The 12,723-nt window shown below is 42.5% G+C and overlaps 1 protein-coding gene across 4 annotated transcripts in view; it reads left to right on the top strand.

Annotated features, from left to right (window-relative positions):
* Positions 1–12,723, top strand: part of pam (peptidylglycine alpha-amidating monooxygenase) — a 141,085-nt gene that overhangs the window by 82,524 nt on the left and 45,838 nt on the right. For 2 of the 4 annotated variants that reach the window (XM_020458567.2, XM_031802865.1), the window contains exon 16: positions 11,365–11,673. The exons of the other annotated variants lie outside the window; for them this stretch is intronic. In XM_020458567.2, the coding sequence (XP_020314156.1) occupies positions 11,365–11,673 (309 nt within the window). The remainder of the gene's footprint in view (positions 1–11,364; positions 11,674–12,723) is intronic. 4 annotated transcript variants of the gene reach the window in all.

The following is a 12,723-nucleotide window of genomic DNA, read 5'->3' on the forward strand; positions in this document are numbered from 1 at the left end:
TAGCCCTTGTGGCTGGGACCACAGATTGTCCTGGGCTTGTAGCTGTTTAAATCCCTGCTGTTTATTGTGGTTTCCATCAGCCCTGTGAGCTGCCCGGCTGGAATTGCTTGGAGTACCTGCATTAGCCTAGGTTGCTACCATCATGCCGCCCAAAGTTAAAATCAACAACAAGATGTCTACAAGCATTTGTTACAGCAACAGCAACATAGATTCAAGCGATTTGTCCAAATACTGGTGGACTCAACTGAGAAAAGAATGTACGAGAGGTTGACCAGAGAGGTTCAAGGCCTTAAGAACAGTTTGCAGTTCTACAAGGGGTAGGTGGTCCTTTGACCAGAGTGGTCTAGGACATTCAGAACAGTTTGCAGTTCTCCCAGGGAGAGGTGGATGTCTGATCAGAGAGATCCAAGGCCTTCAGAACAGTTTGCAGTTCTCCCAGGGAGAGACTGATGTCTGGCCAGAGTAGTTAAAGGCCTTCAGAACAGATTGCAGTTCTTACAGGGAGAGGTGGATGTCTGACCAGAGAGGTCCAAGGCCTTCAGAATAGTTTGCAGTTATCCTAGGGAGAGGTGGATGTCTGACCAGAGAGGTCCAAGGCCTTCAGAATAGTTTGCAGTTATCCTAGGGAGAGGTGGATGTCTGACCAGAGAGGTCCAAGGCCTTCAGAATAGTTTGCAGTTATCCTAGGGAGAGGTGGATGTCTGACCAGAGAGGTCCAAGGCCTTCAGAATAGTTTGCAGTTATCCTAGGGAGAGGTGGATGTCTGACCAGAGAGGTCCAAGGCCTTCAGAATAGTTTGCAGTTATCCTAGGGAGAGGTGGATGTCATGAAAAAGCAGCAAGATAACAAAACACGTAAGTCCACGAGAGATGACCTCAGCACTGTCTATAAATCATTATTACAGTTAACTCTGAAAACAGACTTTCTAGAGGGACAATCCAGGAGGAATAACGTTGTTGTGGATGGCATTCCGAAGTCTCCATAAGAGACCCGGACAGAGTCTGAGAAGAAAGTTTTTAAAAAAATATCAAAGAAAAGCTGCAGATAGATCATAGAAAGATTGAGGTGGAGCCACGCCCATTGGTCTGGAAAACCTGTGACGAGCCCAAGTGGCAGACCCAGGCCGATAGAGGTCAAGTTCCCTTAGGTTCAAGGACAAGATGACTGTTCTGGAAAGAGCCAAGAACTTGAATGGAACCAACATCTTCCTCAACGAGGACTTCTCTGAAGGTGTGCGCCAGAGGCGGAAATAACTTATCCCAGCTATGAAAGCTGCCAGAGAGCGTGAGAACATTGTTTACATCAGCTACGACAAGCTCATTGTCCACCCTCCGACCCAAAAGCCGAGGAGGACTGAGAGAGCCAAGCTTCCGGGTCAGTAGCTTCAACCCAACATCACATATACACAACCTGACACTTACAAGAGCCTGATTGGCTGACTGTTAGCTAAAGAATGTTTATTTTATTTTATATATTATGTTGATAAGCTACCCAGGAAAGGGCTACGAATAGCCCATATTAATATGCTGTATGTAGCCTTAGAAATAAGGTTTATGAAATCAATAACTTAATAACATCGGATAACATTCATATACTGGCCATCTCTGAAACTCACACCGATAATTCATTTGATATAGCAATACAAGGTCATAACATCTACAGGAAAGACAGGAATGCCTATGGGGAAGGTGTTGCGGTATATGTTCAGAGCCATATTCCCTTAAAGCTTAGAGATGATCTCATGTCAAATGTTGTTGACATGCTTTGGTTGCACCTGCCTCATCTAAAGCCTCTTATTTTGGGGTGTTGATATAGGCCCCTAAGTGCTATCAGTCAGTACTTGGATAATATGTGTGCAATGCTTGATAGTATGTCTGATGTTAACAGAGAGGTCTATATTCTGAGTGACCTGAACATTGACTGGTTAGCAACTAGCTGTTCTCTCAAGAGGAACCTTCTAACTGTGACTAATGCCTGTGATACGACCCAGGTTATCACTCAAACAACTAGAGTGCATACCAATAGTGTTGGATCTGTGACATCCTCTTGCATTGATCATATCTTTAATAATGCTGTAGAGCTTTACTCCAAAGTAATATCAGTTCCCTAAAGCTGTCGTGACCATAACATTGTGGCAATGATAAGGAAAGGCAAAGTGTCAAAGGTTAGGCCTAAAATAATTTAAAAGAGATCATACAAAATGTTTTCTCAGGACTCTTTTGTTGAAGATGTAAATAAATGTATGTTGGTCTGATGTGTATGAGGAAGTGAATCCAGTTGCAGCACTGGAAATATTTGTACAAGTATTAATGCCAATTGTTAAGAAATTAACTGTGAGAACTCTTAGAGCCCTCTGGATTGATGGTGAATTCAAAATGGTGTGTTTCAATTAAATTATGCAAATAAGAGGTGGCAATTAAGTCAGGATGCTCAGCTGATTGGTTGACATACTGTACTATGAATTGAGAGATGTTGTGACTAAACTTAACAAAAATAAGAAGAAATTATATTACCAAACCAAGATAAATTACATAAAACACAATGGAACAAGACTTTGAAGTTCCTTAAATGGGCAGAAAACCCAATTCATCTCCATCGTTCATTGGCCAAGATAAAGCAAAGCAGTTTGACACATAGATAGATAGATGGAGGTCTTATCCTCTCTTATCCTACCTCATTTGCACATGCTGTATATAGACTTTTCTACTGTATGTTTGATTGTATGTTTGTTTATTCCATGTGTAACTCTGTGTTGTTGTATGTGTCGAACTGCATTGCTTTATCTTGGCCAGGTCGCAGTTGCAAATGAGAACTTGTTCTCAACTAGCCTACCTGGTTAAATAAAAATAGGCCATGGTGGCAAAGTAATTACAATATAGCAATTAAACACTGGAATGGTAGGATGTGCAGAATATGAATGTGCAAGTAGAGATACTGGGGTGCAAAGGAGCAAGATAAATAAATACAGTATGGGGTTAGAGTTATATTGGATGGGCTATTTACAGATGAGCTATGTACAGGTGCAGTGATCTGAGTTGCTCTGACAGCTGGTGATTAAAGCTAGTGAGCGAGGTAAGAGATTTTTTGCAGTTCGTTCCAGTCATTGGCAGCAGAGAACTGGAAGGAGAGGCGGCCAAAGGAAATCTATTGATTTCACATGACTGGGAATCAGTGGCGGTCAGTTTAAGATGAGGGAGGACAAATTTTATTTTTAATGAGCATGGCCTTATTTCTATTACAGCATATTGGATGACTGTCATTCATATTCTATTCACCCAGCTCTATGTAACATCGATAGTTTTAGGCTATTACATGATACTCAAATTTTCCCATCATGAGGTTGCTACAAACTAGCCTATAAATGAAAGTTTACAATGTAGGTACACACCGGTCGAGAGAAAATATTTAGTTGACAGACTGTGACACATGGACGGGCAGTGACATATTCAATACCACCTTGTACACTCTTGCCTGCATCTAGCTGATATAGGATTTAATCATTAGTTCAACAGTTGCAAATCCCTGTTTTGTTACGTTTGCTTCCGTTTAAGAAAACGGTTTTCAACCGAATCGACAGATTGAATACACCCCTGATTATGCGTAAACACAGTTCACTTTCATAGCAGCCACATTGTATTTTTTTTATTATTGTTATTTGAACCTTTATTTAACTAGGCAAGTCAGTTAAGAACAAATTCTTATTTTCAATGACGGCCTAGGAACAGTGTGTTAACTGCCTTGTTCGGGGGCAGAACGACAGATCTTTACCTTTACCTTACCTTTCGGTTACTGGCCCAACGCTCTAACCACTAGGCTACCTGCCGCCTTCTCGCATCTATACGCTCTTCTCCCTTCGCTTGTGAACTTCACAAAACCGCAACACACAGCCTACATCGTTGTCACCATTAGCTAATAGAACTAACGTGTTAGTGTACAGTCACTAAGCAGTTTGTCACTTACACAGGTGGGCCCCAGTGGCAATAAATTAATAAAAACCAAAAACTTACCTTGACTTTTTATTTATTTATTTATTTTACCTTTATTTAACCAGGTAGGCAAGTTGAGAACAAGTTCTCATTTACAATTGCGACCTGGCCAAGATAAAGCAAAGCAGTTCGACAGATAAAACGACACAGAGTTACACATGGAGTAAAAACAAACATACAGTCAATAATGCAGTATAAACAAGTCTATATACAATGTGAGCAAATGAGGTGAGAAGGGAGGTAAAGGCAAAAAAGGCCATGATGGCAAAGTAAATACAATATAGCAAGTAAAATACTGGAATGGTAGTTTTGCAATGGAAGAATGTGCAAAGTAGAAATAAAAAATAATGGGGTGCAAAGGAGCAAAATAAATAAATAAATTAAAATTAAATACAGTTGGGAAAGAGGTAGTTGTTTGGGCTAAATTATAGGTGGGCTATGTACAGGTGCAGTAATCTGTGAGCTGCTCTGACAGTTGGTGCTTAAAGCTAGTGAGGGAGATAAGTGTTTCCAGTTTCAGAGATTTTTGTAGTTCGTTCCAGTCATTGGCAGCAGAGAACTGGAAGGAGAGGCGGCCAAAGAAAGAATTGGTTTTGGGGGTGACTAGAGAGATATACCTGCTGGAGCGTGTGCTACAGGTGGGAGATGCTATGGTGACCAGCGAGCTGAGATAAGGGGGGACTTTACCTAGCAGGGTCTTGTAGATGACATGGAGCCAGTGGGTTTGGCGACGAGTATGAAGCGAGGGCCAGCCAACGAGAGCGTACAGGTCGCAATGGTGGGTAGTATATGGGGCTTTGGTGATAAAACGGATCGCACTGTGATAGACTGCATCCAATTTGTTGAGTAGGGTATTGGAGGCTATTTTGTAAATGACATCGCCAAAGTCGAGGATTGGTAGGATGGTCAGTTTTACAAGGGTATGTTTGGCAGCATGAGTGAAGGATGCTTTGTTGCGAAATAGGAAGCCAATTCTAGATTTAACTTTGGATTGGAGATGTTTGATATGGGTCTGGAAGGAGAGTTTACAGTCTAACCAGACACCTAAGTATTTGTAGTTGTCCACGTATTCTAAGTCAGAGCCGTCCAGAGTAGTGATGTTGGACAGGCGGGTAGGTGCAGGTAGCGATCGGTTGAAGAGCATGCATTTAGTTTTACTTGTATTTAAGAGCAATTGGAGGCCACGGAAGGAGAGTTGTATGGCATTGAAGCTTGCCTGGAGGGTTGTTAACACAGTGTCCAAAGAAGGGCCGGAAGTATACAGAATGGTGTCGTCTGCGTAGAGGTGGATCAGGGACTCACCAGCAGCAAGAGCGACCTCATTGATGTATACAGAGAAGAGAAGAGTTGCAAGACTTTGCAGAGACTCTGACTTGCAAGAGTTCCAGTGTTGTGTTGGTTACTCATAGCCAGCTAGCTAACATAGCATCCCTCTTTTTAAGCAAGGTGTTTGCGTAGGCTAAACTAGCTTGCTGCATTTGCTAGTAAACTGAAAGTGAAAAAAATACAATCTCTTTCTAGATTCTCCTTAATTTTGAAAGAAATTATTTTTTTCTAAACTGTTCATCTATTGTCTTTCTCTCTCTTTGAGTCAACTGCTCACCTCATTTTATGCACTGCAGTGCTAGCTAGCTGTAGCTTATGCATTCAGTACTAGATTCATTCTCTTATCCTTTGTTTGGATGGACAACATGTCAGTTCATGCTGCAAGAGCTCTGATAGGTTGGAGGACGTCCTCCGGAAGATGTCATAATGACTGTGTCAGTTTGTGGAAGGGTGTGAGAACCACGAGCCTCCTAGGTTTTGTATTGGAAGTCAATGTATCCAGAGGAGGATGGGAGCTAGCTGTCCTCCTGCTACACCTTGGTGCTACCCTACAGAATACTGTTGAGACTACTGTAGACCATTGCAAAAAGTGTGGTTTAATCAGTTATTTGTTGACGTGATTATATTTAGTGTAGTTTTATCTAAAGAAAATAATAACTTTTTTAATGTTTGACTATTTTTATGAAATTCACTAAGGAGGATGGTCGTCTCCTTCCTCCTCTGAGGAGTCTCCACTGCTGGGAATACAGTTATGCATCTGTTGGTCACAGATACACTTCAAAAGTATGTGGTCACCCCTTCAAATTAGTGCATTCGGCTATTTCAGCCACACCCGTTGCAGACAGCCGTAAAAAATTTAGCACACAGCCATACATTCTCCAGACACAAACATTGGCAGTATAATTGCCCGTACTGAAGAGCTTAGTGAATGTCAATGTGGCACCGTCATAGGATGCCACTTTTCCAACAAGGCAGTTTGTCAAATTTCTGCTAGAGCAATCCCAGTCAACTGTAAATGCTGTTATTGTGAAGTGGAATCGTTAGGAGCAACAACGGCTCAGCCGCGAAGTGGTAGGCCACACAAGCTAACAGAATGAAACTGCTGAAGCGTGTAGCTTGTAAAAATGGTCTATCTTCAGTTGCAACCGTCACTACTGAGTTCCAAACTGCCTCTGGAAGCAACGTCAGCACAATAACTGTTCATTGGGAGCTTCAAGAAATGGGTTTCCATGGCCGAGCAGCTGCACAAGCCTAAGATCGCCATGCCAAGCTCATAGAGTGGTGTAAAGCTCGCCGCCATTGGACTCTGGAGCAGTGGAAATGCATTCTCTGGAGTGATGAATCCTGCTTCACCATCTGGCAGTCTGACGGACAAATCCTGGTTTGGCGGATGCCCCAATGCATAGTGCCAACTGTTAAGTTAGGTGGATAAGGAATAACGGTCTGGGATTGTTTTTCATGGTTTGGACTAGGACCCTTAGTTTCAGTGAAGGGAAATCTTAACGCTACAGCATACAATGACATTCTAGATGATGGCAACAGTTTGGGGAAGCTTCTCTCCTGTTTCAGCATGAAAATGCCCACAACCATACAGAAATGGTTTGTCGAGATCGGTGTGGAAGAACTTGACTGGCCTGCACAGAGCCCTGACCTTTGTTTTGTCGACTTTTTAAATTTTTTACCGACAAATTAGCTGTTTTAATCGCGTAAAAATATTGGATGGAAACCTGGTTAGTCTCTCTCTCTCTCTCTCCCCCACACCCACATACTCACACATTCAATCACTGTCATTTTGTTCTTTCCATCTCTCTCTCTTCCCCTCTCCCTCCCTATCCCTCCCTCTCTCCCTCCATGTACCTCGGTCTCCCCTCCCCCCTCTCCTTCTCTCCCTCCCTCTCTCCATCTATCTATGTCTCCCTCCCCCTCTCGCTCCCGGTCCTTCTCTCTCTCTCTCTCTCTCTCCCCTCCTTCCCTCTCTCTCTCTCTCTCTCTCTCTCTCTCTCTCTCTCTTTCCCTCTCCCCTTCTTTCCCTCTCTTTTTCTCCTTTTCTCTCTTTCTGTCTCACTCCTCTCTCCCTTTCCCCCTCTCTCTCCCCCTCCCTCCCTCTGTCCCTCCCTCCCTCCCTCCCTCCATCTCCCTCCCTGAGAATCTGATCCTCTTATTATCTGGGCCTCTCCAGATCGGGACAGTTTGATAAATGGCTGGCTATATTTTCCTTTGCTGTTATTAGGACACAAATCCACTAGCTGTCATTCAGGGCTTCTGGTGTTGTCTGTGTGTGTTTGCCGATCCTGCCTCTGATGAATGGGCTCAATAAATAAGGAGCTGCTACAGTTCATATATCACAGTGGGTGGAGCTCAACTACTGTATGTGTGTGTGTCTCTGTACGTTAAAGAGGACTCCCTCAACCGATAAAGACAGAAAAAAGGTATTTATGAGAGATTATTGTTGGAATTGAGCTACACTTTTTGAAGGAAGCTCTCTTAAACACACAAGGGATGACTGATCAAGAGAATGGATAACTGTGATGTTTTTTTTCTCCTGATGATACAACACTGTAGCATTCTGTTATCAGCACCAAACTAGTTTAAAGGGTAGGAAACATGAGTTTTTACTCAACATTATAATAACAGTGTGATCAAAGACTTAGTTGTAGTTACGATCTGGTTACCTATAAGTACAAACAGTTCATGTTTTTGGGTTATTACATATTTATTAATGACCTTATTTCTGAATATCTTCTAAACTACCCACAATGTGCTATTTCTCAACAACATATGGAGGATCTGCTCTGCTACCAAGTTCGTATGCTAGCTCGGTAGCTAGTTCAAGCTGGTTAAGGTTAGCCACTAGCCATGCTAGCATGTACGATGAACAAAAATATAAACACAACATGCAACAATTTCTCAATGAAGGACATGTCTGGTGAGTATGAAGTCCATGGAAGAACTGGGATATTTTCAGCTAAGGGGGAACTGTGTACAGATCCTTGCGACATGCGGCCATGCGTTATCATGCTGAAACATGAGGTGATGGCGGCGGATGAATGGCACGACAATGGGTCTCAGGATCTCGTGTACGGTATTTCTGTGCATTCAAATTGCCATCGATAACATGCAATTGTGTTCGTTGTCCGTAGCTTATGCCTGCCCATACCATAACCCGACCGCCACCATGGGGCACTCTGTTCACAACGTTGACATCAGCAAACCGCTGGCCCAGTGAAGCGCCTGCTTCCCCCTCGCTTTGGTTGCTAACTCAGCCTGCACTCTTTTAAACGTTTTACCATCAGATGGGTCCCAGCCATCAATCTGTAAGTCTCTGCTCTCTCTTTGCTTTTAATCTGCGCTTATGTTTTGGTTGTATTGTGTTAGTTGTGTTCTAGCTGTTCTCCAGTAGTTCAGCTTTAGTTTGCCAACCATAACCGTACTGGTTGGCTCGGCTAATAGCTAAATAACTAACTTTAGCTGGCTGGCTAGCTAGCTGCTGGCTAAGATAACTGCATATAGCTAACATTCTTTGATAAATTAAGCTGTAAGCTAGATGTTGACTCATGCACTGCTAACGTATCGTTAGTAGCCTGGTAGGGCTAAAGTTAGCAGGCTAACAGGGCTAACGTTAGCAGGTTAGTTGGCTAGCAACCTTTTCAAGTTGATTTCTAACATTTCAAAAGTATTTGCTGAACATTTTAATTAAAACCTGTAGTCATGAGTGCAAACAATTTGGTTCAATTTGAAGTTATACATTTCAAGTTATTTCTGTTGGAGTTTGCATGATAGTGGATAGGCTGGCTTGCCGGGTCCTCCATATTACATCAATCCCCGGAAAACATTTTCCGACATTTTCTTTGTCATTCTTCAGAATTCTGATTAGCTCTATGTCATAACTCGAAAAAAAGAAAAAAGTCTTGGGACTTTTGATGCATATACTAATACAAATGTTTGTTACATCTGGTTACATTTATTCTACCTAACCTTTTAATATGAACCTATTAAAAACGGGCAGAAGCCTCTTCTTTGAAATGCAGCGTGTGTGTGTGTTTGTGCAGCTTTGCAGTATGTCATAGTTCAGTGCGATTGCCTTTATGGGATGTGATTGCTGTTCTTGCTTTCAGATGTGACCTTTTTACGCTGAGAAATTGATTATACGCCGTCGTAGATGTAGAGTGGCTTTCCAGAATGCATAGTGGTCTGAGACACTGTCACTTCCCATCGCAGCTGTTAATGCAATGAGTGATCGCACACACACAGCGATCCAGTCGGAACACTCCCTGCCACCCGTTGGCTAGCTTGGTGAAGAATTTATGCCTCGCCTAGATGACAGTTTAACGTAGGCATACCTAAGAAGATATCAGAACCACAGTGTTCTGTATTGTATACAGGATGTGGTCTGTTAGTCTTTTTGAGATTTATTTGTAGCACAATATATTTATTTGTAGCACAATATATTTATTTGTAGTACAATGACATAATTTGAAAAGGGGTTGTTACATTTTATGTACTGTGCATTTTTATGTACTGTGAATTTTTATGTACTGTGCATTTAGCCAGTAAAGGATAGTACCAAAAATGTTACAACCCCATACTGGTCAAAATGCTGTGAGTTAAAGGAAAGGTTCACCCATTTTTAATGTTATATTGTTTTTATGCATCGCTGAGTGATGTTCTATCGATTCCCTGGGTCATTTCATGTTTTCACGTCTACCTGAGTTATTGGCATTCAAGCGGGCAGCAATTCGGGCCGGTATGACGTAGCACAGTGATAAAGTCTCTCTCACTACACTGGAGGTTAATAGGAATACGACCTTTACATTGTGAAAACGTCTATCATACATGTCAGATTTCAATACTGGCTGATGTCATAACTCGGGAGGATGTCTTCTCATATTTCTTGCGATATTCCTACCTGAGAACTTTGTAATTTAATGGAGGGTCTAGCACATTCTTCCTATCTGTCTGTCTGTCTAGTCCAGGGTGCATTGCAAGGTGCCATTGTCAGAGATATTATAGAAAAGGAGATTGGAATCAAATGAAAGAAGGAGCGTATAATGCCCCACCCAGCAGGCTGTCGACCAATTGCGTTCCCGTTGTCATGCTGCGTCACGCAATTGCTAAGCTATTGGTCAAGAATTCCCTTCTCAAAGTATGTCGATAAACGTGCCTATTTTCCTCGAAAGTATGTAATGTCAGAATTCCAAAGCTAGATGATATTACAGAGAGCCAGTTAATTATCTCACATCTCTGTAAAGATTTGCGATGTTGTACTTCTTGGTGACCAAATTTGTGCCAATGTTGGGTTTTTGAGCTAGCGCCCAATAGACTCCCGTTCACGTGCTACTTGTCCCAGAATCACCCAGAATGCACCGTGCGGCCCATTTACGTAGCATGGGCTTTGTTTTCCATCTCCTCAAAGTATGTCTGCTGTTGCGATTGTTAGACTCCACTCTGTGAGGCATCTTCAGGTTGAACATGGTGATATTGGGGACTCCTAAACTGATAGTGTAGTTTGTTTAATTGATTTTATAGCTAACTAGCTACTTTACATGCTGATATTGTATTTGGTGTTATTGTGTGTAGCTATGTTTGCTAGCTAGCTAGCCAGCCAGCCCGTAGGGAGAGCATTACATAGTTGACTTGAGCTGAAAAATATTTCCACAATGATTTTCCATGTTGTTACCAACCTTATTATTACGCTAAAATGAAACATTTGTTCACCAAAAAAATATCGTTCTCACATATTAGTGTTAAATTAAAGGAATGAGTGGTTTTTGGTGGATTTTCCATTAATATTTGTGAATTTAGCATTTAAAATTTTCCCAGCTATCCTTTTAACTAACGGTACGACTGCATGCTATATCACACCTACCTTTGTCTGTGTTTCCTGCTAACACCTTGTTCCAGCTGCGTAGCGACACTATCTACAATGGAATGCACTTACACTTCTCCTCCTTCCCCTGTTTTCACACTTCCCATGTTTCCCCTTTTCTTTCTTTCCCTTCCCTTTCTGTTTCCCTCCTTTTGTCTGCCTATCTGTCTGTCTGTCTGTGTGCAGGTGACTTCTATTCCCTTCTGTCCAAACTCCTAGGCGAGAGCGAGGACGTAGTCCACGTGCATAAGTATACGCCCGGCGAGGCGCAGAGTGCCCAGGCCAAACTGGTGGCTCAGATTGATAGCATAATTCAAAAGAAGGACCTGGGCTGGCCCAGTCCCAGGCTAGGCTTCCTGGACAGAGAGGATGCTATACTGGTGAGGGACAGAGTGCACAAGTTTCACCAGTTAGAGGCTACGGCCAGGCCTCCCGGGAGCAAGCTAATGCCAGCTAACGCCCTGGTCGAGATTGACGATGATGATGAAGAAGAAGGTGGGTTTTCCGGGGGGGTGACATCAACCGTGTTTGAAAGACGTCTTTTTGCTTTGGCATGTTTCAATTCCAAGGCATGCCCTTATGTGATTTCAAATTATTATTATTTTTTACATTTATTATTATTCCCATGTCCTCCCATTTCATTGCGCTCATTAATCAGGTATAGTGAGGTTCCACATAATCACCCAGTGTTGGCGCTATAGCCTACATGCTGATGAGACTGGAAGTGTAGCTGGTCCAGGGATAACTTTAGGCTCTGATCGAACTGGTTCAGATTAAGAGACATGCAGCAAAGGCTGATTCCAGACCAGTGTTTTAGCATGCCCAATGTTGGCTCTATCCTCAGAGGTGATTTGATTGATAGATTGATTGATTTATGGATTGAAATTATTAGACCATTTAAAAAAAATACAGTACATAAGGGCGCTCCGCCACGTACAATTTTTAAGAAAATCGTCAAGATTTACTCAAAGCTTAAAGGAGTTGAAATAAGACTAGATTAGGACTTCCTGGTGTGTTTCTTTCCCCTTTGTAACATCCCTCTCTTTGTTGTTAAAACAAAGCTTGCTGACAGCTGCAAAAAAAATCTAATTGAACGTTTCGCTTGAGAAGGTTCCCTTACTCAATACCAATTGAGTTGTTTTTTTTGTGTCTTTTGTACCAACCAGCTGTTAGCGAGGCGGAGCTCTTGTTGTGACTTGCTCAATTCCAGTTTCCATGTCAAATCTCAAACGACATCAGGGATACGTCCTATCGGCCCGCCCGTCCCGGCTCTATCAATCCGGTGTGGAAAATCCAATTACCAACACAAACGGGTGTAAATTAATTTGATTTCATGCATATGCTCCTGTTTTTGGGGGCGGTGGAGAGAAGACCGGTTGGAGCGCCTTGTTGTCTCCCGGCCAGACTTTAACCAACTAATTGCCATTCCTCTCCACATCATACCATGACTTATTCATACAGCAGAGAGGCTTTTCAGCTGTTTGTCTGAGGGTTGGTGCCCCAGTTGTACCTTTGAGTGCAGAAACTGCCTAGGGAAGTCAGCCA

The sequence above is a fragment of the Oncorhynchus kisutch genome, linkage group LG23 (assembly GCF_002021735.2).
Source record: "Oncorhynchus kisutch isolate 150728-3 linkage group LG23, Okis_V2, whole genome shotgun sequence".
Taxonomy (NCBI): Eukaryota; Metazoa; Chordata; class Actinopteri; order Salmoniformes; family Salmonidae; genus Oncorhynchus; species Oncorhynchus kisutch.